Below are 27204 nucleotides of genomic sequence, written 5' to 3' on the forward strand. Positions count from 1 at the left end.
GCAAACTACCTGGTAAATCAAAAAGGGTCCTGAGGTTTTTTTTTTTCTTACTTCCTCTGTTCTTTCCTTTGAATGATGGTGCTTGTTGTTCAAGATCTATCCTGCACTGAAACCATGTAAACTTAAAGACAAAGGGTGTTTTTGCAAAGAGAGAAGGCATCCTGTGGTCAAGGGAGGTCTGTATATAAATTCTGGGGAGTGAACTGCTCATGTCTAGCCCATAAAATACACAGAGATTGTTTGTTCAGAGACCATGATCAAGTAAAGGAAATATCTTTTTTCTTTTTTTGATGGATACAGTCTGTACTCTTGGATAATCATGTAACTTCCCAGGGTATCCAGGGGGCTGTGAAGAAGACCTCCAGCTTTGTCTCAGAGGAGTTGTGGTGTCTAATTTGTGACATGTTAATTACTTGGAAATGTCATTACCAGAGGTTTAGGACATCAGTATGGGATTGAGCTGCATATTGAACAATAGGTTCCAGTGCTGTGTCTAGTTCATTAAGCTCTTTACTAAATTTGCTTCTTGCAGTACACGAAGTGAGAAAAACACTTCCATGTGAGTATTTTCTATTAATTGTTTCCATTAAAAAATTAAAGTTATAGTGATTACAAACTCTTGAAGATAATGCCATGTTCTTTGAAATGAAGGAAAAGCTTTCAGCCTCAAAGAGAAATTCTCTTACTCTTTATTTTTGTAAATGTAATCAAGTAACCCAAGGTGTGGGGTTTCTGCCTTGTAACAGAGCTTGCAGACGTTGGATAATGTCTTTATAAATTCCCCTGCTGAGTGGACAAGGTACATGTGCAGCACAAGCAAGACTTTGTACCTGCTGGCTTTGGGGTTGATATCTGGACAGCTGAAGGCTCTCAGAGTGTGTTTGTACAGACACAGCACTTGAAACATGTGCAGCTCCCAGAACACTGCCCTGAAAAGCTTTCTGGCCATAAGAGTTTAGCATGAACTGCACTTTAAATCTGAAGTAGCCTACACTCAAATTGTGCTTTCTGATATTGATAACAACTGAGGTGAAAATGTGGGAATGTTGGCTCTGTTTTGCAGGTTAGCATGAACTGTAGCTGTAGCCCACTGGCATTCAGAGAACTGAGAGTTTATCTTTTCCAAGCTCTAAAATTATTACAGAAACCCTAGCTTTAAAAATGTACCACATAAAGGAATTCCATCATCAGAAAGGGCATCACAGGTCTTCAAAGCATGCCAGTAATAACACTGTGAAACTTTAGAGGGAAGTTTCTGTTTGAATTCTCCCTAGTCCAGTCCCCCTTTCCTTTCAGCAACACCACTGTGAATTGTCTTCAACTTAAAAGCAAGCACCTCATACAAACCACTTGGTCTTTTCTTAAAAACTGGGTTAGTCACAGTGAGACATGTGACAGGTGTGAGCAAAGCAGTGTTTTGTGCAGCTGGGGGTGTGCAGGCAGGACAGGACTGGGGGAGCAGGGTACCTGTAGATGATGCACGCCGTGTTCTGGCAGGTGCTGCAGTTGTTGAGGTCCTGCCCAGTGTGGTAGAAGTTCCTCCTGGAACAGACAGCAGTTCATGAGATGTGGACTTACAGACACAATAACAGAGCTCTGAGTCCTTGATGAACAAAAGCCATTCTGCTCACCATTTCTGTTAGCTCTACTAAAAATTCTAGTACCAAATTCTAAGCTGGAAGGTTTCTTTAAAAACACACAAACCCTGTGAGCCTTGTCCTGACCTCTCCCACCTCATGCTGTTAAGAGTTCTGGTTGTTGGTTCTGGTATGAATACTTGTTATGAAAACACTTAGACATGAGACTGCTTCTAACACACTTTCAAGTATTTGAAAATCCATGCAATTTGCTGAATCAGCCTGATCTCTGTCCTTATGCTTTCCAGTCTTCCCTTTTCATGTTTCCTTATTTGAGTATAACCAAGTCATATTTTTACTGCTGATAAGTTACAAATTTGTAGTGTTGAGAAAAAAAGAAAGGTGAGTTTTTATGCTTAACACCAACTAGAGCTGAAATACTTTTGTGATGGAGAGAACTGTGTTAGAAACAGGTTGAGATTGGTGGCTCATTACATCTGAAGAAATTGTAACACTTATATTTAACAAGTTTTATTTGAACTGGAGGAGATCAGTTGGTACCAAAATAATTTTCTGATATTTTTGGGAGAAATGGTGGTTCTTCATGAGCGTTGTTGTGCTATCAATGAAATTGCTTGGAATATTCAGTGTTACTGTGAGGTGAATCTGGCAAGGTGGATTGAAGCTTCTCATTGAATCTCAAAGAGGCATTTCAAAATATTTGACAATTTTTTTTCTTTTCAACCACTTTTTTTCTTTTCAGTTTCAGTGGTAACTGAACAGAAATGGATTATAAATATTGCTGGATAATCTGATCATGCTTCACTGCAAATTAGTCTTTGCTATGGGCTCATTCACAAACATAATTGAAATGTAGGTTCTCCCCTAGAGAGCTGCATGCAGGGGAGAAGGAGTGGCTGTCCCTTTCTGTCCCTTCCTGTGGAACCACAGTCAGGTGGTGTCTGGATGAAGACTACAAGAGAGAAATGACTGCTGAGCCTTGAGATACACTTGGATCTCTTGCCTCTTACCTGAATTTTCGGTTTGGAGTGTTGTAAACATTTTTTGCATTTTTGCTCTTAGTCTGTCTACGTGGATTTTGTCTCTTGTGTTTAGGTTGCTACAAATTTGGTGCTAGAAAATCATATGGAACAAGCCTCTGAGAGAGGGTAGCTGGAGCTGAATTTTATGGGGAAAATGTTAGATAGAACAAGAATTTATGTGGGCACAGTGGAAGCTAAGGAAAGTATTTCCATGCTAACAGCCAGATGGACATTACCAGTTGCTGTTTCCAGATAAAGAAGATGATATGTATGGACTAAAATCACATGCTAACCTGATTTATATTGTTTGAATTTTTTTTAATGAGTGTAAATTCTTATTTGAATTTTGAGTTGGAATGTTATTCAACAGAAATACAAGTTAACTTCAATTCCAAGCTAAAATATTTGGGAAAAGAAAGAATTCTTCAAAATAGATTTTGTTCTTTTTTTTTCCTTCAGAAGTTGTAAGACAATTGGAGTATATAAAGCTGTGGCCTCTGTTAGTTCTCTCCTGAGAGCTCTGCCCACATGGGACCAAGGGCAGACCCTGATGCTGGTGGTGTGAGCACAGCAGTGTTGTGCTCTGGGCTCTTTCTGCAGCTACACCTGCACAAAACCCTCAGAGCAGCCTCCTTGTTGTGGTGTCTGCACAGTTTGTGGAAATGTGGAATATTACCTGATGTGGTCATTATTGTGACCAGTAAATACAGCTGATACACAGGATCCAATTATAGAATTAAGAGGGCAGTTTTGCATGCATAAGTGATTTATCTACACGCATGAGATGCCTGTGCTAAAGACCAAATTTATGGTAGCATAATCTCTTCATGTTCTTTTTTCTTTAAAAAGTGAAATGGAACCTTTATTCCCTTGATTTGTTTCTGAGTTTTTCAAAGATATGTTGTTTAAAGGATATACTACTTTACAACAAAACAGAACTTTAAAGTGTGTCCTAGATGCAATTACTAAAAGAGATGCTTTTGATAGCTTGGAAAGCTCTATTAGGATATTCTGAAACCTGTTTCAAGCATAAATATATTTAAAATTCTATTTTAACTTTGTCCTGTCTTTAGATGTTAGTTGCATTTATGGTATTATTATTATTTATAATGCATAATAATGCATGAATACTGCTTGTAGCCCTTGGCACAGTCTGTGTCACCATAGTGACAATAAATACAGGGGTTTTACATTGTATGGGAGGGAGAAGGGAGCCACTGTGAAACCTGAGAGTCTGAAGTGAGTTCTTGCTGACAGCCTTCACATGCTCTGTCCTTAGCTCTCAGTCTGGCACTCCTTGTGGGTTTGACCTTGCCATGCTTTGAACACCCTAAATCCAAATAAAAAAGGGAATTGTTAAGCTGGGTCTTGCACTGGATTTTGTAAAGGCAGTGTCAGCTAAAGCCAAGCTATAAAGGGACTTTCTTCTCTGCTAGGCCCAAACATCACAAAAAGGATGTAAGATACATTTTTGCAAACTCATCTTTAAATATCAGAAGAGCTGTGTTTTTCAGTAGCAAAGGTTAAAAGAATGCTAACATCTATCTTTACACTTCTGATGAATTACTAATATTAAAAATGAACCATACCCTTCGCTGAGGGCTCTGGATTTTTCCAGGTCTTGGATTACATTCAGAAGGACTTTAATCTTCTCCTGGTTGGACTGCAAGGATTCCTCTACAGACTGCAGCCTGCCTTGTAGGGCACAGAGTTCTCCATGTGCCAAGTGAATTTGATTGATTTCATTAATCTCTCTGCTGCTTTGTGGGTTTATTTCATTCCTTGGCGGATAAGACTTTGTGTGAAATCCTTCTGCACAGCTGTTACACTGGGAAACATCTGACTGGGTGGAATTGCTCTGGATTTCAGTGTTACATGGATTTGATGCGTTGCTGCTGGGCACTGACACTGGTGGGTGATCATCACTTGGGAGTGTCACACAGCTGGAACCTGGCTTGTGCTCTCCTGCCTGGTGACAGTCTCTGAGGAAACAAGGAGATGAGCTGTGCTTGGATGGGGGTGACAGTGGAGTAGCTTCCTTGCTGCTGGCATCTCTGCTGGCTACAGGCAGCTCAGAATTGCTTTTCTGCTCTTCAGGAGCAGCAGAGTGGGGGTTACATTCACTGCAGTTCCCAGAGTTGCTCAGGCAAGGCTCTGCTCTGTCAGAATCAGATGACAGTGTGCTGTTTTCATGACTTTCGTGGCTGTTGATGACAGTAGAAGAATGCAGTGAATTACTTGAAGCTGTGGTTGTGTCTGGTGCATCCAGGGGAACGTTTCTGTCCTGTGGGAAACTCACATGAATGTATTCAGGCACCTGTGTGGACGCAGTTGTCTTGTCTGGCTCTGAGAAATCCCCCGAGTACCTCGGTCCATTGCTTTGTGCTTTTGATGATCTCTGACCCAAGCCCACCTCACTATTCCTGCATCCATCCTCCAAGTGATGACTTATCCTCAAGTAGCAGAGCTCTGAGGACAGAATGTCTGGTTCACAAAGGTTGCCATTTACCTGGATAGAGTTTGCAGGTTCTGCTGGCATTTCTGTCAGTGATTTGCTTACTGTCAGCTTTTTCCTTTTAAAAACAGGGAAGTGTTTCCTGAGGCTGGGAGAAGTTTGTATGGCAATATTCCGAAGCCCCTTGTGAGCCCTTGGAAAAGTTGGAGACTGAGTTAGCAAAAAATTGTGATCCCTACATATTTCTGTTTTGCCAGTAGTGAGTGCTGTGTGTGGGGCAGGATCCAGCTCTGCCTTGCTGCTGTCACCATCGTCCTTGAAGCGCACCTGCTGGGATTTGCTCCTGCGGTGCTGGGGGTGCCTCAGAAAATCTGCTGAGTCCAGACTGTTCCTTTTCAGGAGCACTGGTCTCATTTTCATGTTTTGCTGGGCCATTGAATCACAATTTAAAGTCTGTAAGTAACGTGTTTCTTTACGACCCATTTCATTTGACATTTGACCTGTATGTTAATATTGTTCCTAAGATACAAATTAACACCTTACTCCTGGAGCTTAGCATCCTTCTCCTTGTTATTATGTATATTTTCAACTGGCATGTTCTCTTGAGGGATCCTCTTTCAAATTTAATTGCTGATTAGACCAAAACTAAGATAAATTAAATATAAAATTTAAGGAAATATTTCTTGTAGCTTGGGAATGCAGAAATCCTTTTACCTGCAGCTAACATGGTCTTTGTATTACAAAATTGCAACAGGCTGTTTCAATGAGCTAATTTAAAGGTAAGGTTGAGTCTATGGCTTTCCTGGAGGCTCTCATTTGACAGCAGCTCTCCATTAGGGATCCAGCTCTTTTTTTTCTGATGAACCAGTCACATGTGTTTTATTTGCATGTTGTCTAAACAAGCATAATAACTTCTGGGGGCATTTTCATTTCTGATGCATAGTTGTACTGATGGAATATATCCATTAATACCAAACTGAATTGCTTTCTTTAGGGATAGTTTTTCTTCCCCAGCCATCTTTTTAATGTCCTGTTGAAACTAATCTTCCCAAAGAGGTAAGGAAAATGTCACCACTTATGACCAGGGCAAAATACAGCATCTAGAGGGATTCAGTGAGAAAAGTTACTGATGTGTAGTTGTTAGTGCCATTCTTGCAAACACAAGGCAGATCATGTCCAAGGGATTGCCTCAGCTCTGTAAACAGGACAGAGGTCCAGGCTGAATAAGCAGAAAGGGCAGAAGAGCAGAAAGTGTTTCCTGAAAATAAAAAGACAAGAGTTGTAGCTAAGCACAGTGGCAAATGGTGATTTCCTGCTGCTGTCTCCTAGGCACTTTGCATCATCTCTGCTTCTGAAACTTTGGCAATGAGATACAGAAACTGAAAAATGGTTTACAATTCGCAAGTGGCTTAAGTTTTTTTCATATGAAATACAATGCTCAAAAAATGTGTATGTATATATGTGTGTGTATATATATATGTGTGTGTGTGTGTGTATATATATATATAGATACAAAATATCATAAGGCTGAATCTTGTCCAAAATGCAGATCTTAAAACTTAAGAAGTTAGATTTGAAAATGGCTGTTAAATCCTGTTATGGATGAAATATCCAAAACTGAACAATATAAATGTGAGTTCTAAATTTGGAGGAAAGTTGAGGTTTAAACAAAAGTCAATTTTTTTTGGTTTTGAAGTTATTATTTTCAAGTGTTCAGATTTGAGTACAAGATTGCAGCAAAATTCCCAGCACAGTGGTAGTTTACTATTAATCCTGTTCCCTGATAATTCACTGGTCATTTCATTAGCCTTACTACTTCCATTAGCTCAGAATCTTTTATTTAAGCATTGCACAGATTTTACCATATTTAATTTACAAGAATTGAGGAGATGGGTGCAGTGGGAAAGATCTTGTTATAGAATATAGCAAACTGTTATGCAGCATCATGTAAAATTCAGGCTCTGTAATATAATTTAAGCAAAGTAATAATATGATATTACTCTATTACAAAGTTTTAGAAGAAAATGAGTGTTGGATTATTTCACTGCAGAGAGAAATGTCACATAAAACATTGAGAAAATAAATATGTGCATTAATACCAAATTTTACTTTTGTGATATTCACGAAGTCATGGGAATCTCTGTGCTGACTGTGCACTGGAAACAGGAATCACAGTAAACAAGTCCAACAGTTTCTGCAAACACCATTCCAGTGCCAAGCTCTGAGTTCTCATTTCACCCACTAATTACCAGAGACTTTTAACGGTTCTGTTTGAGAATTTATCCAAATATTGCAGCAGCATTCTCCCCATCACAGCTGCTGTGCTCCAGGCAGATGGACTACTTTAAAAGTTATACTTGCCCAATTAAATTGCAAAAGAAGCTTTAGAAAGCTAATCCTTTGTGTTTTAAATAAAAGTAAAAAGCCCTTAAGGATTTTATGAGAGCTCTCCTTGGGCTGTAGAGGCATTTGAGCTACATTCTTGCATTCTTAATTTGAAAATTTCTATTTTAACTCTGTTGATTTTTAGCTACCTTGTCATCCAATACTCTGGGTTTACTATGAATTGTAATGAACATTTTGGTGCTGTTGTTTATATTAAAGCTGAAAGGAAAAAAAACCATATAGCTAGGAATGTTCAAATATTTGGATTGAAAACCCAGACTGGTGAATTTCAATGAGTTATAGGTGTCTGCTCTTGAGTTAACAAATCAGCTCAACATTGCCAATTACTAAGTTTAAATAACATTTTTCCTTGTCCAGCATCTAATTCTTTATTCTTTCCTGACACAGCAATTTAAAGTTCTTGTTTTGCTCATTATTTGACATTGACTGAAATAGGAAAAATCCTAAGGATCCATTTCATAGAAGTGCTTTCAATGTATTAATTTAACTTATTTCACTCATAAAGAAAAGATTAATTCAGTTTTAAATTAATGGCTGGTAGTAATACTAACAGTTTCAGTAGAAGAAATTTACTGGGGTTTAATGTTCCATGGCTCCAGCTCTGCAGCCTCTTCCTTGTTCCTTGGCTGCTCTGCTCCATGAACTCCCTGGGTTTTTCCAGTCCCTCCATTCCCTGTTGGATAAGTGCCCCATGAGGTGCTGGATGTTATTTTTAAAATGTGCACATTTCATGCTCCTCTTTTCAATGTTTTGAGTATGTGAATCTGATTGATGTTACTTTTTTTTTTCTGTTTGGCTTGGCTGGTACTGTGAAAGGAAATCTTGACTTTTCAGGTCTCTGCATGCTTTGCACACACAATTCTTAGTGGTGGTAGTTCCTCTGCAGTGTAAACTTATCCTTGCTCCACTGAAATTGTATCCCAGGGTGTAACCAGTGAACCCCCTAAAAACCACTCAGGTACAAAGCCTGCCCCTCCAAACAGTAATAAAGCTGCTTTTCCAGTCTGGGGATTGTGAGTTTGACTTCTCAGAAATGCACACACAGCTTAATCAGACTGCCAGGCAGGGGAAGTTTGACAAAACATAGATATTTTTCTATATAATTTTTCTTCCATCTTTCCAGCATCTGCCTTCCCAGTTTCTTCAACAGAGTCAAACGTGTTTTTTGGTTCATATTTCAGTTTAATGGCTGACACTGTGGGTAGAGAAGTGCAGTGGTAAGGATAAATGGAGATTACAGGAATTGCATGGAGTGAAAAACCATGCAGCAACAGACAGTGGGGATTTTGGAAGAGTGCAGATGTGTGAGAGTGGTGGTTTTGGGGGTTTTCTGCAGGTTATGGCAAAAGTTACTTATTTCACATGGTTTTCAAACTTCCAGCTGCAGTTGGAAACCTTATGTTTTCATTTGACAAGTTGGTTCAAAAAATAAATGTTTTTCTCACAGTAAAAGTGTGCTGTGTATTTTAGAATTTTGATTTTCCCTTATGCATGTTTTAAAAACAATATTTCTTGAAACTAAATGTTTGAACAGAACCTTTTCAAGAAATAAACTAGGAAAAGCTTGTGGGGGCTTTCAACAGGAGGATGATTACTCTAATTTGCCTTCCACTTTTGAGCATCCACACTTTAAATTTCCCAACTCAGTCTATGGCAGTGGATTGGAACAAGGTGATTTTTAAGGTGCTGTCCAACATAAACTGTTCTGATTCTGTGACAGGTGACAGATGTAATAGCTGTAAGATAATTTATTCTGACTGGACAGTTTTCTGTCATGTCTGATTTGTGGTTTGTCCTGTAGAAAACAGATTTCTCATGGTGCACATTTGATGGACATTTTCAGTTTAGAGAGGCAGCTTGCTGTATTTAATTATGGTTTGTGCTTTCTAGGTGGGAGATTCTCAGATTCTAAGAAATTTGTGTGACTCTCACTTTCCCTTCATGTTGCAAATCTTTCCAGGGTTCCTAAACTGTTGCTGGGATCAGAGGCTGCATGTGGGGGCTGCTGTGAACTCTGCAAACAGCCTGGCCACTGCAGAGCTCTCCTTCTATGCAGGTTCAATTTTCAAAACAAAAAAAATAGTATCTGAAATGCACCATTTTTAGTTAACAACTCTGAATTAAGGCTTTAATTGTGTTGGTTTGGATGTTGCTTTTGTTCCACTTCATTTTCTGTCTCCATCAGAAACTCCAGCAATAGCTGTTGGCCAAGTTGCTTAATTCAGTCATAACTCTTCTTTGCATATAAGTCCTGTTGGGTTTTTTTCCTCAAAATAATGAGAGATGGTGAGGATAAGTTTAGATATGCTTCTGAAATCCCTGGAGACTGCAGTGAAACATACATCACCAGCCTAGCACAGAGAGCTTGAGATGGATTTGAAACCATTGGAATTGGATGATGTTGAAAATTACCTCTTTTTCCTGTCCTCCTTTCTTGCAGAGGGAAATGGATGGAAATGTGCTCAGAGTTCCAGAGGAACTGCATGCAAGGAGGCCTCTGAAGGGAATATTTTCAGATGAAAATGGGTGACAGATGCAGAGCCTATAAAGTAGAAACAGTCCCCCAGAAGTGCAAATTTGCAGCTTATTGTGATACACAGGAAAAGCTGGCAGGGAACAGGAGAGATGAAACTGCTGAGAGAGATTTTTAAATGGCCTCTGTGTACAGGGGCCTGTTGTTGATCACAACAAGGAGTCTTATTGCTTTGGGTCCCACAGAATGAAGCACAAAGCTATTTATGAAAGTAAATGTGTTTATGATAAGAGATGGAGTAATTTGTGGAATATAGTTTTGTACCTGGAGTTTTCTCCAGTGCACAGCTTGTCTAGTGTAACATTCTTCTATTTCTTACTCTAATTGGGCAGTACACAGAATATCTGTTTCTGTTGGTGTGCATGGCCACAGAGGAGCTCTCTGGATGTCCCTGAGTGTGTTCAGTTTTCCCCTACAGCAGTGGTTTGGTAATGCTGAAGGAACTTTTCTTGAGCAAAAAGGACTGAAGAAGGCAAGAACTTTTTTATAAATCCTTCTGGTGGGTTTTGTAAGCCACCTCCAGGTGGGATCAAGGTGACAGGAGAGAATCGAACAGAGATAAGGAATACAGGGCAGGATGGAAGCTTCTGTCCTCAGAACGGGAACATTTCAGTAATAGAAGAGATTACAGGATTTTGTCTCTGACTAATTTTACAGCAAGATCTGGAAATTACTTCAGGTTGGTGAGACTGGGTAGAGAAGATGCTGTGGTACTTACTGCAGCAGAAAATGGACTTAGCTAAGCAAGTTCTAGGGATGAAAATTGAGTGTGGTTTGCCTATGATTTGATTGAGATGATGCAATGCCATTGCACATGAAGTGCTGAAGATGCACTAAGAGATAAAACCATGATGATCTTATTTCAGAAATAACTTTCAGAACCATGGTACTTGAAATTCCTTTATTCTACTTTAATAAAAATAAAAATTATTTTCCTCTGAAAAGATGATAGATTCCATTTGCTCTGTCAGAAAAAAAATCTTCATGGATTAGAAAACATTTTTATCTCAGTATTTCTTCTGGAGCATATGCTGGAAATTGTTCATGCAAGGTTTAGTGTCAGGAGGTAAGATACAACTCTTTATTCACTTTAGAGGGAAGCATTTCAGTTGCATATTTATATAGAGACACAAGCTGGATTTTTTTCAGTGTTAGTTTGCAAAGATGAGTGTACTTAAAACTGAGAAATTTCTCTTGAAGAACTGCTTGAATGCCTACAGGGAGAGGGAAGTTATCCAATGTGACAGGCTGGTGAGCTGGAAAGTATCCAAATAGCTGGTTCACAGCACAAAACTTCAGAGCTCTTCCTTGTAGAAATCTTATCAGTTGAAAAAATATTGCTAAGTACTTGATGTTGGTATCAAAGTGTGCACGCATTTTACACTTTCGATTATTGCAGGTTTTAATTCAGGCTTTATAAAATGTTACCAGAGCTGTATGAAGATCTGTAGGTAACTTGTGCAAGGCAGGTTGGCACCCTGTGCTGCCCTGCAGGCCTCAGCACTTGGTTAGATACAGATTAGTTCATAAAAATGAACTAATTTTAGTTCATAAAAATGAACTAAGACCTTTTGAACTTTCTCTTTGGTTGTCAATTATATTGACTATGCCTGTTAAACCAGAAAAACTTACTATTTTTCCCCAAGTAACAAACATAAAAGCTGCATTTTCATGGTTCCTGTGTGACAGGTCGCCACTGCCCAGCACTTTTCCCTTTCTCCTGTTGAGACATTGCTACAAGAAATAACATTTAAAACCAGTATAAACTGCTTGCTAAAGACTGTGACTTCTACACTGGACTTGTTCTCATCATTACAGCATTTATTTAATTCTAAAAAACAAGTTTTAAGTGTATTTTCTGCAGCCCCTTAGCTTTCAGTTGGTTTCTGGGTTTTTTTTCCAATGGATTTATCACTTCAGATCAAGAATGACATGGCAAAGCTGCATCCAAGAGTATTTAGCAGTCTGCTGTGCTGCAGCTGTGTGGGATGCCTTGTAAGCACTGGGTGTTCAGTGATGATTCTTTAGGATCTCCAGAACTTTTTTTGCCACTTCAGTAAGTGGGAGTTTCAGTAAATGTAAGGAGTCAACTGTTACTCTCACTTGTGTCACAAGAGAAGAAACCTTATTGTATTTGCTGGAAGGCAGGAATGATGTATCTGACTCTGTGGAAACCCAGGGCACTGGGAATTTTTCTGTGTCTGCTCTGGGGTGCCCTGACCCCCAGGGCAGCACTGACTCTGACCCTCATTCATGGAGAAAGTTTCCCAGATTCAAGATAGACTGGAATCCACAAAAGTGTGAAATAGATTATAGAGAGTAGTGTAGGTGGATCACTTGGTGAGAAATTTAGGTTTTGGGATTTTTAGTATGTTGTGGATGGAAGCAAGATGGAGGGCACAGGGTGTCATCCTGGGTTTCTTCTTCATGCTTCTTCTTCCTTCTTCTCCATGGGTTTGGGTGGCATTTTGTAATTGGGCAGAAAAGTCCCCATTGCAGCTCTTTGGGATCAGTTATTGGGTTAAAAGAGAAAATAATCCAGGTGTCAGCTCTTAATTGGACATTTTAGTCTTAAAAGACCTTGTACCAAGAGATTGTTACCATTTTGTGCCTTCTAATGAAAAGCTGCCAAACTCACAGTAGTGGGACTGTTTTTCTGATAAGAAATAATAAACACCTGAGTCCCAACATGTAACTACTGTCTCAAGTGCCTTCAGTCCAGACCCAGAGAAACCCACAAGTGGTACCCACGTGTGACTCCATGTTCTCAGAAGGCTAATTTATTACTTTATAATACCATATTATGTTAAAGAATACTATACAATACTAAAGAATACAGCAAGGATACTTACTGACTGCTAAAAAGATAATAATGAAAACTTGTGACTCTCTCCAGAGTCTCAACACAGCTTGGCCCTGATTGGCCAATGAGTCAAAACAAGTCACACCAGAATCCAATGGAACAATCACCTGTGGGTAAACAATCCCCAAACACATTCCACACAGGAGAAGCAAATGAGATAAGAATTATTTTCCTTTTTCTCTGAGGCCTCTCAGCTTCCCAGGAGGAAATCCTGGGCGAAGGAATTTTTTCAGAGAATGTGAATGCTACAGAACCATGCCAAGCCCTCAATGAAATCCACTCTCCCATGGCTTCTGTTCCCTGTGGAAGCACTGGAACCTGGGTGGGAACATTGTGCCAGCTCTCATCATGGTAACAGGGCTGGAATTTAAAATTGCGTCCTGAGGTTTTTTTACCTGTGCTCCTCCAGAGCATCAGGAATGTGAATAACTGGATATTTTATCCTCCAGAGATGTGTTTTGTGTACTCAGCTGAATGCACCTGGCTGTGCCTCTTCCCAGATGTCGGTTTTGAAAAATATTTTTTGTGTGGGGGAATTGAATTAGGGCATCTCAGGCTGGGTTAGCAGGCACTGGCTGGCAGTAAGTGCAGGAGAGACTGGAATTGTGCTTATTGGCTTTGGCAGGGTGTCTGCAGAGGCTGGCACTTCCCACAGGCTCCCAAATTCTGGCACAAAAAGCTACAGGTGGAGGAGAAATGGAGATTGGGACAGAAGGAGCTGGGGACTCCTCTGGGAAAATCTCTGCTCAGTGATGGCCACGGCTGTTTTCAGTGTCAGAGGAAGATTCCTCAGGCTGTGTCACCCTGCAGTGCAGTCTGCTCAGCCAGGCTGATGCCTTGGCACATCTCCTTTGGAATGTTGGCAAAATGGAGCTGTGCTATGATTGGCAATAAGGTTGGTAGTTCAGGTTCTTGTGTGGGTTCTGTTTCATTCCATCCTAAACCTGTCAGGAGCCAGAATTATCCATTCTGGAGGGGGATTAGTGAGGAGTAGAGCAAGAGAGAAACCTCTGTTTATTTTGAGTCTCTGCTATAAGTAATTTTACATCAAAGTATACCAGCCTGCTGATGTTGGAGAGTTCAGTCACATGTCTTTTGAGGGGTTACAATCAAATGGAGGAGAACTGCATGATAAATCTTTCAATGTTTGTTCTCTTCTTCTGACTTTGCAGTTGCAAATTTTAGTTCTATTTCGTATCATCAATAGTGAAGGCATTAAGGAAAGTCACAGTTCAGATTTATAAGTGTTACAAGTATTTGGTAAGAACACAACTCTTGGTTTCATGACTGTCTATTTAACAACTCAGTAGAGCTTCATGTTGCAATAGAATAATGAGAAGGGACAGCACAGGTATGTTTTACTTGTGTCTGTTCTCTTATGCAGCACTTCTCTTTAAATCCATGAGAAAGGTTTATTCTCTTTTATGAGCATTGTAAGGGTGGTTTTTAGAGTTTTAAGTCTGCCTCACCAACTTATCCATAATTCTCTGTGACTTTATTCTGTCAATTTATACACTTCTGCCCTGTATATTTAAAGAGTCTGCAGCTTAATGCTGTTTGAGAGGTGCATAGATTGTTATTATGCAGGGCAGGTGCCTTTACTTTTGAATTGTAGCATCATTATTGCCTGACTACCTTTTCTGAAGGTGGAGAGAACTTGCTTTTGAAAAGCCTTGCTTTTTGTGAGGAGAGGATTTGAAAGAATCCCACTTCAGTTAATTATTTATAGCCTGAAAAATAATGTAGCCTTCCAATTGCTCTCCAAGCTTGGCACCACTCCCCACGTAAGGAGCACCAGGAAAATGAAAGTTTCTCTGCAGCTCATGCTTTGACACAGACACCCATGCTAAGTTACAGCATTATTGCCATGTGCAGCATTATTTTATGTTATTAAAATATTTATGGCTAGATACTGGTTTTTCATCAAAGCAATAGAATAAAAATTCAGTCAAAACTTGTCCCACTGGGGTAAGACAAACAACTGGCTAATTTGTTCTTCACACTTTATTTGAATAATATTCTTTTATTTTTACTTTTTTCGGTGGTTACTGCTGGCTTGGGGCAGATTATGAAAGCTAAAATTGTCTCAGTACTAACAGGTGCTGAGGAATGCTGGAAGATGGAACATTCAAAAAAATGACTAGCAACTTTTTCTCCTGGTATTGAAAAGAAAATGTGTGTTTCTTCTTTATCCAAAGCTTGTATAGTTTCTCATGAAGCTGGAAACAGTCTGAGTTACAAAGGGACCAGACACTTGGCTGGAAATCAAATGCCCCTGATGACTGAAGGGATTAGGTGGCATGTTAAAAAACCCTTAAAACTAAAAGAATAAATTTATAGGTTTTTTATAACTTTGTAACTAATTGTTTCTCTCTAATCAGCACCTAATCTTGACAATATTTGTTATTTCTCAATATCCAATAAATATTAATGTAAATAATGTCTTAAATCTCTAAACTCTCCATGTGGAGATTCTGCAGTTTGAGGTTATTTTTGGAGAACCCACAACACCCCCAGTTAAGGGCTGAGATTCAGTAGCTGGGGGTCTTTGGCAGCAGAACAGAACTCCTACAGAAACAGAGGATGAAGGAAATTCTGTGAAACTGTGGGGTCTTAGGAGGAGGAACAGTGCATGGAGTGAGACAATACTTGTATTTGAAAGGAATTCAGAAAAAGTGAGATGCTGACACTTTCTTTGCTGTTGAGATGGGAAGAGTGATCGGGTACCACACTAAAGTATCCCACAGATATATTTCTGTCCTGCTGGGAACATTTAGAATCATGGATCTTGTGTCTGCTCTGTCCTGGAACGTGGCCAAACAGCAAAGGTGCAATGATGGTTTACAAAAATAAATCACAAAGTGTAGGTAAACATTTCACTCTCCTGTTGGGAAAGGTGATGCTTCACCTTGTGGGGTTTCTAAGATGGCACCACAGAGGGAGGGAGGTGACCCTCTGGTGACCTCCTGATGGTCACTAAGGGAAGATGAACATCTCTGGACACTCCAAGGGCTCTGCACCTTGCTGGAGAAATGAACAGCTTCTCTGGGCAGCACAAGCTCATGTCCCAGTGATGTCAAGGGCAAAACAAAAGCCTGTTTGTTTCCCTGCCTTTGCAATTTCAGGTATTTCTCAATACCTCATAACTGATTTTATATCTTGTACAAATTCAAATTTTATTTTTAGCTTACAAATTTATACTTGGATAGTCAGAGAAATTAATAATTGATGATTTGTCTAATAAATCTGCAGTGTCCTGAGCTGTGTGACACCTGCTTGTCACTCAGGGTTGGCGTTTTTGTTATTCAGTCTTTATGAGGCTGGCAGTTTGAAGAAGTCCAGAAGTTCTATTTGGGAACTGCAATAAGCCTAAACTAAAAGGCTGCATGGAAATAAGTACCTTCAAGAAATTTTTGTATGCTCAAATTAGTTTTCCACCAGTGAGGGCAATTAATTTCAAAGAAGACAGGAGATATGCAGCATTCTGTAGAAATTAATAGCAACTTCAGTTCTTCATGTGTTTTGAAATATGTGAAGTCTTTTGAAAGTACTATGTAAGTTAATTGCATAAGCAGACGAATATTTGCTTAAAGTCACTTTCCCTGTACTTTCTGGTCCTCTAAGAATGCAGAATGGCCCAAGTAATTGAGTATTTTACATGATTGTATCTCTCTAGTTGGAGAAGACAAGAGCAGTCTCTGAAGTAGTTACATAATATGGAATATGGCCTGCCCTGTCTCAAGAACAAAGATGACCTTTCTTCTTTTTTGTATCCCTGGGATGGTCTCCCAGGGCCTGTTAGTGAAATATCAGCAATTTTATAAAAGTTACTTCCTTCCTTCATTATTCCATGTGAGCACTGTGCTGCCTTAATGGCCCTGCAATGAGGTTATTTTCAGAAAACTGTGGTGTTTTTTATTTTAAAGAATAATTTTAATGTAAAAGGTCTCCTTGGGAATAGCTTCAGGTTTAATTTGGGTAAGTAGCAGTGTGATTCAAGCAAAATACTGCAATGCAAACCTGTATTATTAAGAAGGCAAGTAAAACATGAAGCACGTGGGTGTGGTTGTGTCTCACTTCAGACATGACTGGACATGCAGTTTTTCCAATGTTTTCCAAAAAAAGTGTAACAAGAAACCAAATGAGTACCTTACAACAAAGCTGAGCCAGGCAGACAACCCAGAAGCTGTTAGAGAGGCTTGGGTTAGGGTTATTATATAATGTGTTAGCTGCATAAAATGAGGTGTGTGTTTCAGGTTTTGGTTGGTTGATTTGTCTTGTAAAAATAAAAATGAAGAACCAAAAACAACAACAAAACCAAACTAACAACTAAACACCTTAAAAAATGCTAGAACCCACAGAAATGTTGCCATGTATAATCTGTCAAGATTGCTTTGTTATTCCCCTAAATCCAGAAAAAGAGTTATGAGGCAGGAATGTCTAACTGGCAGCCTGAGGGCATGTGTATCCTTGTATAATAGGAATCGACCTCATCCAATGGGAACACCTTTCCTTTTTAAAAACAATAAGTTTCATGTGTTGATAGAGATGTTTGTAATCCTGGTGTCACTTGTTTTGTGAAGAGCTTCCAGAAAATCCCAGCATTCTCAGAGCTATTTCTGTTGCAATAATTAAGATTTTGTTAACAGCCTAACAAGGTTTATTTTGATGCCCTTTGCATGTCCCCAGGGTGCCCCACAGGTTTGCACATCAGGCTGATTCCCTGTTAGCCTGTCTGGGAACACTGGGGTGCCCAAACCTCTGGGGCCACCACTGATGCAGGAAATCATCTGAACAAGGGCTACCTTTGGCTTTTTCCACCTGCTGCCAGCTGCCAGCCCATGCCCACATCCTGCACATTTCCATTCCCAGTTTCTTTGCCACCAAAGAACCTGCTCCCCACACACTGCTGTGAAATCCTGGATGGTGCTCTTCAACTCAGCAGAGTGTAAATTCCTTTTTCTTTCTTCTCCCAAATCCCTGGGACCACATTACTGCTTTCCTGTTTTCATGCTTGGATGCTCTGTTCTTGCAGAGCATCTGTGCCTTGAGCTCACAACTTGCTAGGGCCGACCTAATGTCCTGGAACTCTCTAATTGCAGCACAGGCAGAATTCTGGGATCATCTGGAAGGGTTAAAGGAGCTCCACTACTGCTCCTGTATTCCAAAGCCCTCCTTCTCTACTGCCTTATTCATTCAGAATCAACTTATGAACAATATTAGTTTTCCTCTTATTTGGTTGTAACTTTTTTTTAATATATATAATTTTAAATATTTTTAATTATTGTAATTATTTGCTAAATATTACTAAAATATTTTAATGTTTGTTGTATTTAACAGTCTTGGAGGTCAAGACCTTGTACCAAGACAAGATCAAATAAAAAGACACTTTTTCCTTATGTGACTACAGTGCCATTTCAAAAAAGACAAATGGCCTTGATCTAGTAGAAAATGCTTTATTTTAATATTTTCTAAATATAGGAAATACATCTTTATTTTAAGGGAAATATTTAAGACAATAATACTCTCCATTATGGAATTCCTGCCACTGAGCTCTGCAGTCTAGGAAATCTTGTTTTAAGATTCAAAATATTAGCAACTTCCTTCAAAACAAAAACAGAGCAGAACAAGTTGCTTTTTTTTTTTTCTTCTTAATGAACATGCCTTGAAAACTGATAATAATCTAAATGTAAAATTTGATTCCAGTCCCTCCAGCTTCCCAGACTCTTGCCTTAATATGATAATGTTGCAGGCATAGTTTGGAGAGTCCTTGACCAGGAACCACACAATAGATCACAAGATGCAGGTCTAGGAAGCTGTAAAGGAACATCCAGCTCAATGCCTTTATGTTAACTAATATGGGAGAAGAATTTGTTTATAAAACATACCATAATGATGTTTTCAAGATATATCTCCTAAAATACCTTGGAAGTTCTTTGGGCTGTGGGATGGCACAGCATCCACCAATGCTGGTTCTGTTCCTCAGCTCTCTAGAGCTAAAAGGACAGAAAATACCCTGCCTCCCAACAGGTCCTTGGGTGGCACTTCAGGGGAGGACTAGAACAAAGATGACACTGCCAACCAAGATCCAAGAGGCTGTTCTGAACAGCTTCAGTAGCACAGTCCTGAGGCTGCTCTTAAACCCAACAGCACTAATATGGAAAATACAGTGGAGGTGTGGGTTGTAATGCTTCTAATCATCACCTTTTCCCTGTGTGTGTTGTTAGATATGTACTGATGCTCCCACACACTCTGTATTGCAGTGACTAATCATAAAAATAAGAGACTATAAGACTGCTCAGGTGATGCAAACTCTGAATACCAGAGGCATAACAGATTATATTTCTCTGGCAGTATCATTGATCAAGTTTGCTTTTATATGCATGGGATTCTGCTTTTTGTTTGTTTCCTGCTAGAATTGCAATTCCCTAACATGTATCTACACTCATGATTTCTGTTTGCCCTGTCCAGGAGAAGGTGTTGGTACCCTGTCTCCTTAGCAAGGCAATCTATTCGAATGAAATCCTAGCTTAGAGATGAGGAAAAATAAATCTCTGCAGAGAGCCTTGAATGTTTTGGCAGTACAGCAGCACAAAGAAGGGTCCTTTTGGCACACAGTCATCATCCTCAGGAGTTCAGATGGTCAGATGATGTGGCACCACAAAATATTTTCATAATCATATGAAAATGGGTCCATAATCATTTGGAAAATAGTTGAAAACTGTTTGAAGCCCAGTTTGTGTTTGGGAAGACCTGTTGTAGCACAGTGCTCTTTCATCAATACTCACCCATTTTTCTGAGGATGGTTTATGTTTGGGGTTTTTTGGGAGGAGCAAGTTTTAATTTCAGAATAAGGATATTTTTTTGTCTCAGGGATTTAATGCTTGGGGAGAAGAGGGGCTGACTTTTACCATCCTGGCACATTTTCCAAACAGCCAAGAACAGGAGTTTATCTTGTCCTATGGTGGTTTTAGGATTCAGAGGCTCCTGGATTGCAGTGACTGAGCAACCAAGGGACAGTCACACCCCTGATGGAGCCTAAGCCAGGGAACTCTGGAATTCTTTACCTTTTATGGGCTTTTAACTGGTTTGTCTTTTTCTCATTAAAAAAAAAAAAATGGAAGAAAAAACAAGAACTAAAATAATCCCTGATTTAGTTATTCAAAGAAATTTCAACTCTCATCTTCATTCTACTTGTATTGTAAGTATTTAATGAATCCAGCCCTTGGGCTGGTGCTAAGTTATTAAAGGAATATTCTTTATTCCTTACTCTGCCAGAGCCCAGGGATGTGTTAGAGTCTCTCAAAAATACAGATTAGCATATGCACAAATAATTGATGCAGACAATGCAATTTGGGAAATTTCTATCTGTATCTTATTAGAGCATCAAGATTCCCTGTTTATGTTACATTATCATTGAAATTCAACCAACTGGGCCATGTGACATCCCTTGAGGAGAGCCACACCTGAGAGAATGCATAATTGGCTATAGGCTGTGGATTGTGTCCCTTACCAGGACATTCTGTAATTTTTGGAGATTTATTCTTTCATCTTTATACATGTGTTTCCACAGGGTTTTCTTTCATGGAGAATTCCCTATGCTTTCCATTAAGCAACCTGCCCAAGATTCTGTGTGAAAAGCTCTCTTTAGAAAGATCTGGGGTTTTGCTATGAATTTTTTGGTTTTGCCCATTTCTCTGCTAACCAGGCTCCAAGATTTTTTGCAAGCTTAAAAGTGGAGCCCACTGTTACAAAACAATTAAAAAACTTAATAAAAGCCCCTACTGGATGTCATCTAAATATGAAAAATATTTCAGATGCAAATTAAAACTGTTCCAACAGTTGCTAGTTGCTATTAATCAATCCTAAACAAACACTGTGGGTAGACTGGTAACTGCAATGGATGTAATTAGTTAGAAAATTATTTTTATTGGGCCCTATTCTCTCCATAAGATCAATTTAAAAGAAGGAAGTTTCTGCAGTGAAATGACTTTCAACAGTTTTAAGCAGAACTATTATGATAAAGTTTTGTTTTAGCCATTCACAAATCTATTTTATTAGTCTCATCTCTGATCAAGTAGTTGAAATCTAATTTAATTTTTCTGTCTTCAGTAAGTGCAGCTGAAAAAGAACAAAATCAAATAGAGTGGTATAGTTCTGGGAATACAGGAGGTGGCTCTGTTTTAAGGAAGTGAATCATCATCCAAGGCATTAGTCTTCACATTGTGTAAATTTAAAGAACATGGCTTAGCAATAAAGCTGCTACTGCACTTTGAGGAGCTTGGATTGCTCAGTTCTGCTCTTTTTGACCCCAGGGTTGCTCTCCCTTGCTCTGTTCTGCTCTGCACTCTCCTGTTGCAGCCCTGGCTCGGTTGGTTCCTGCTGTTCTTTATTGCACCTCAGGGCAGGGAACGCTTCCCCCAGCCCCTCTGTCACCTCCTGCAAGTTCCCAAGCTGGTTTCCAGTCCTTTCAAATAGAAGAGATTGGCCAATCTTTGTACAGTAAATAAACCATGGGTGCTATTTGTAACCTGATTCCTTGCCTGTTCTCAGTGTGCGGTTGCAGTGTTTCTCATCATCTCTAACTGGGAATGAGTGCACTGGGACACTGGGCAGCACCAGCCATGCTCTGCCAATCTGCTTTAGTGGCCCCAGGGCAGTGCAGCAGCACTGGGATAAGAAATCAGGGAAATGAGCAGCCTGAGAGCCCCAGGACACTGCAGTGTCTCAGTGCACGTCCCACGGACCAGGGCAGGAAGGTCCTTCTGGCCTGGGGGACCGGGCTCAGGTGATTGTGGGGAGGCAATCACTGCGATGCAGAGGAGGAGGAGGGAAAAGCTGCACGGATCCCTGCAGGCAAAGGATGGGAGATTTCATCTGCTGGAGCAGAGCTGAGGTCAGGAGTGTGGCAGCAGTGCTTAGTGAGGAGGTGAAACTGATCCTTTTTCTTGTCTTTGATAACTGGGCTCTGAACTAGTTCACTTTCCAAGCAGTGATTGCTCATTCCAGATCACAGCACCATAGAAGAATCACAGAATATTCTGGGCTGGAAGGGACTCACAGGGATCATTGAGTTCAACCCTTTAGGGAATGGCCCATACAGGTATTAAACCCACAACCTGGGCATTATTAGCACCATGCTCTGACCAGCTGAACTCAACGCAGTGCTTTCTGACCTCACTGATTATTGTTATTCATAATTTATTGGTAAATATGCTTTGAAGATGAACATAAAGGTAATATTACAGGAAAAGTTAATACCACAGGAAAAGTAGTAAATTACACAACTGTGTTTGAACACAGACTTCAGCAGAAGTTAAATCAATTACAGTGGAGTGTTCATATCAACCAGAGACAGTAGCAGAAATTCTGGGGTGGATTTATGACACAAAACCAGCCAAACTACAAAACCCAGCAGCAGAAAAAACATTGCAGAGAATGAAAAATTTTCTTTTTTGGAATATTGCTGGAAAAATCAGTACAATGTTAAAAAAAAAAAAACTGTAAAAAAAAACCCACACAAGTATGGCAAAGTGCATACTCCATGAAAATCAAGCTACTTTTATGTCCTAACATGAACTATTATTTATTGCTTTTATCTATGCATGGTCTTGAATAAAATAATACTGAAATTGTTGTGTTTGTCTAACTTGTAACAAATCTTAAAATTGCACAGAGCAGCTGCAGTTACTCTCTCCTTGTGCTACAAAATTGTTCTGTATTATTCTACCTGGTAGTCTGCTGCTTTTGTAGTTGTGCATCCTTTTAGCTAAATCCTGTGACTGTAAAGGAAATGGTAGGACAAGCTAAAAGAGCCCAGCATGTTGTCAGTCAGAAATCCAAGGCTGTCAGTGAGATGCTGGAGCAGGATGCTGTTCAGTCAGCTAAAAAACACAAGGAGACAGAACCAATGAAAGGAAAACTGGAGAATGAAAATCTCAGACCCACCAAGAGTCGATGAATGTTGCTGTAAGTGAATTATCAGCACCATGTGCTCATTGGCAGGCTCCAGGTCTGTATGCATTGGGAGCTATTCCCCATTTCACACGATGCTCAGGGTTGTTGCATAGCAGCCTGTCCTAATGTTTATGTATTTGTGCCTTTCCAGCTCCAAACACTACATTTTAGGACTGCACATGCATTGGCAGGGACATCTATTTCTGGGGAGAAACAGAACTACTGCATTAGCAATTCACTTGAAATTCTGCTTATTTTTCCTTTCAGACTGCTATTGTTTAGTATTTGCATAATATGATCAAGATGTTTGTCTCAACCTCTACATATGCCACAGTTCCCAAAGCTTAATGGGGTTTTCTGAGGAACTGTAGCTTCAAGCTACTGTGGTTCTTTGTGGCATCACTGAGCATCTTCCATACTTGTTTTCATGTTGCTCTTTAGCTCATGACAAGGAACAGCTGAGATGACTCAATGATTCTCTGAAGACAGTATTTTTGGAGATACTCTCAATAGCAGACTTGTGGTACAACATAAATATTGATGATTTTTAACACTTGATTTAAATAGGTGATTGGTTAGTTTTTCTTTGATCACACTCAAGATGACATATTTCTCACTTTTCTTCCAGAAAGGTGTTTGTACTTATTTCTCACCAAAAAAAAACAAAAAAAAAAAAACCCAACCAAAACAGAACTCTTTGGCTCAATGAAATTCTTGGTCATTCTCTTTATGTGTGTTATTTTTACAATTACTCTTTCTAAAATGCAATGAAGTTTGAAACTTCTGGCTTATCCTAAAAGGGAGTTCAGAATTAAATCTAATCTATGATTGCTGCAAACACCACAAGAATGCTGCGTTGTTTGATTCAGTTTCTTTGCCCCATACAGAAAGCCATGTGTTAATCAAACATGAACCATCATTAGTGTGGGGTCACAGGTTGTGAGGATGCTGCAGATCCCCCTTTGCTCCCCCTGCTTGTGAGGGTGAGCAAAATGAGCCTGTCCATGTGGTTTTGTGTTTACACTCAGGCTCTGTGCTGGTAAAGTGCTCTATTAATGAGGGTAAATGCTACTTAAGTGCCTACATTGAATAAATATCCCCCTGAGTCCTTCCAGAAGTGCATCTGCATGAGGATTGCCTACCCTGCAGCCACTGAAATCCTTCTACTAGATTAGATCAAAATGTAGCCTCATTCCATGTTATTTCTGTTGTTTTCCCAGTGCTTTTGCCTCATCCTTGTGCTGCTGCTCTATTTGAAGTTACTACGGCAACCTGTCACCATCTGCTATTATAAAGTGTGCTGGGCTTAGTTGCTAGGTGTTGAAGTTTGTCATCTTACTCATATGATCCTGATGTTCCTCAGCTGTTTCTTTTCCTGTACATGTTGCATCCACAGCTAATCTGCACTTTTTCAGCAATGCAAGAGATTCCACAGCTTCCTGCTTGACCTTAGGAAGCCCTGTTTGTTTTACAGAATAAGTCTGCAATTCTTTTTGGTGTACTTGGTGTATACTCGAGTAAAACAACATCTCTTTCACCTTACCCACTACTTTGCAGTGTTTATACTGAAGACAGCACTTTATTTCATTTATATATGGTATTAATTATGGGGGGGGGAGTTAAGTGGACAGAGAATTTGAATGTTTCCTGGACATTTTCTCCTCTGTTTCATTTTCATCTGACACCTATTTACTCATGTTCCTGCTCCTTACAGCAGTGCAGCATTCATACTATCAATTACCCTATTTCTTTACACATTTTTTTAAAGTCTGACAAGAAATTGTATCATTTTAAAAATAGAATTCAGTGCTGTTTCTGTTTTGGATTCTTTTGTGCTCATAAGGAAATTAATGTATTGAAGTTGGGAAATATTTCATTAGAGGTCTTTACAGTCATGCAGAATTGTTTCTGGGGTTTTTTTCTGTTCATATTGTCTCAGCATTAAAGTGTTTACTTTGATACATTTATTTTTTATACATTTGACCTAGTTCTAATCAATGTTTTCTGCTGTAATTCACTGGCTAAATCCTAACAAGCTTGAGAACAGCTGAAATGATTTGCTAGGATTCTACCTGAACTTCACCTTGTCTGCCACAACCTTTTCTATCCTATTCTATTCTAACCTATTCTAACTGTTCAATCCCTAGGAACAACATTTGACTTAATGAAATCAGCTTATTAATAGACTCTTGCATGATTCTGAGTTTCTTCTGCCTGTCCTGTGAGCACACAGGCTGTGGCCAGGCACAAGAGCTGGTTTTGTGCAGAACTTACTGTTCAGAGGCAGTTTGTGCTCTTTGCACACTCCAGTAAGAGACACTTAAACCCCAGAGGAGAATTTCAGCGAATGCAGAGAGGAGTTTGCAGCTTTGATCAGAGCTGTGGAGAGCCCTGAGTTACCCTTCAGTCCTGCCAGGGAGAGTGGCAGTGCTGGGGTGCAGGGGCACTTCAGAGACCTGAGGCTGCCTCTGAGAAGTGAATATTCATTGCTGCCATTTGGGGGTTAGGAGGGAGGGGCAACCTTTAAACCTATAAAGATGTAGCAGATGATTTCTGATAGTTGAGATTGCTGGCAAGAAAATTATTAAAGATCAAACAGTATTTGTATTTCCCTGCTTTACAGCTAAATGGAAAGGATGGAGGAAGTTTTTGCAGCAAACCATCTTTACTGACACCTTTTTTATTATCATTCAGTCCAACTGATGTGGATTTGACAGGTTTGAGGTCCTAGCTAGCAAGATGTGATCTTTCCTTATGGCTCTTTTCAAGGCATATCATCTGTTAAATTTAAAATCCCCATACCCAGTCACTAAGGCATTTGTGCTGTACCACAATCACAGACATAGCTAGACACATTTTTTGAAGTTGGTTTTAACAAAAGAAAGAACCTTCTTAAAGTCTTTTTGCCCTTAAGCATCATAATACATCCATGCAATGCTTGCTGCTTATTTCAAGCAGTGATTATTTAACTTGAGTCACATTCAGTGGTGAATGTGTAATTACTAAAAATATGAGCTGCTTTTCGTGTCAATTCTCTAACTTCTGCTGGTAATCTTTTTTCAAAATCAAGATATGAGAAGAAAACCCCCACACAATTTCAGTACCAAATCCTTTGCAAGTCATTATTCCTTTCAGCTATGCATTTAACACCACAGCAAAGATTTTTCTGCTCCAGAACTGTAAAAGTGAAGTACTACTGCAGGAAATCCAGCATTTCTTTTAGAAGAGCATCAGTACCCGAGAACACACGATTTCTTACCTGAAAGCTTTTGGTTTACCTGCAGAAAATGAGTCTTCTTAGCCTTAAAAAGTAGGCAAGGCTCTCACTAGCACTGAGGTTACTCCACAAGAAGGTACGAGAGGTCCTTTAGGTTGTAATTTCACTCTTTGTATGCAAGAGGTGCGCTGGGTCTGCTCGCGTAGGAATAAATAAATAAAGCCCAGCAGCTCGGAGCGGAGAGCAGCTCGTGGAGGGAAGCACAAGACCTCTAGTGGTGACAGGCAGAGCTGAGCAGGGACTGCTCCTGCCCTGGAATGGGGACAAAATGGTTGGGTGCCACTCTGGTGTGGGTGCACAGCGAGCCCGAGCGGCACCGAGCGGCACCGGCGCTGGGCAGCCCCGGGCCAGGGCAATGAAAGGATTCAGGGACATCTAGGAAATGATTCTGCCTGCTCAGCAATTCTGTTATGAAAATAAAATCAAAGCACTGAAAGCAGGCTTGGTTTTAAGCCAAGAATTAAAACTTCAGCAAATTAAAAGGAATCAGTGAGGAGGAATCTTCACAGTCTTAAAGGAAAAGTGTGAATTATTAAACTCACTATTGTTGCTTGGGAAGAAATGTCTTTGTGACTTCCAGTAACTTACATGATTTCCAGCCCTGAGTTTTCACTGTATCTTTCAGCATTTTGACTTTAGGAATTGAGAAAGACTAAATATTTCCTTTTGAGGAAGTTTGAAAGAAGTTTTGAGATGTCAAGGTGATAATGTTCTATAGAGGTTTGAGAGTTCTCTAATAGCTGTTTAAACACCTGCAGAATGTGAAAAATGGCATTTCTTGCACAATTTCTTCCTGTGAATAATAGAATTATATAAAATTTTTGATTCTAACATATTTTCTTCCCATGAATTCCTAATAGAAGAATCCTACGGGACATCACATGCCTTTTAGGAGTCTTAAGGTGATAGTGAGTTGTACTTTATATAAGAGGTTTGTTTGTCACAATGTGGTGTCTCATTAATGATGCAGCTTTCTCACGAGAGCCTGTCCCTTGCCAAGGCAGCTTCTGAATAATCCTTTTGGAGTTCTTAGTTTGTTTCTTTCATCTGGGCTGGCAAAAGCTTGAATATTATTTCTTTTTACATACATAAA

The 27204-nt window shown here is 39.6% G+C and overlaps 2 protein-coding genes across 4 annotated transcripts in view; one reads left to right on the forward strand and one right to left on the reverse strand.

Moving 5' to 3' along the window:
- INSYN2B (inhibitory synaptic factor family member 2B) overlaps positions 1 to 26240 on the reverse strand; it is a 30053-nt gene extending 3813 nt beyond the window's left edge. For 2 of the 3 annotated variants that reach the window (XM_066560489.1, XM_066560491.1), the window contains exons 1-3: positions 26094 to 26240; positions 4210 to 6333; positions 1468 to 1542 (exon numbers count right to left, since the gene is read on the reverse strand). In XM_066560489.1, coding sequence (XP_066416586.1) covers positions 1468 to 1542; positions 4210 to 5570 — 1436 coding nt within the window. In that variant the 5' untranslated portion in view covers positions 5571 to 6333; positions 26094 to 26240. The remainder of the gene's footprint in view (positions 1 to 1467; positions 1543 to 4209; positions 6334 to 26093) is intronic. The other variant, XM_066560490.1, reaches the window with a different exon arrangement.
- DOCK2 (dedicator of cytokinesis 2) overlaps positions 1 to 27204 on the forward strand; it is a 161462-nt gene that overhangs the window by 72171 nt on the left and 62087 nt on the right. The gene's annotated exons all lie outside the window — the stretch shown is intronic.

Source organism: Molothrus aeneus, chromosome 15 (assembly GCF_037042795.1).
Source record: "Molothrus aeneus isolate 106 chromosome 15, BPBGC_Maene_1.0, whole genome shotgun sequence".
NCBI classification, from domain to species: Eukaryota; Metazoa; Chordata; class Aves; order Passeriformes; family Icteridae; genus Molothrus; species Molothrus aeneus.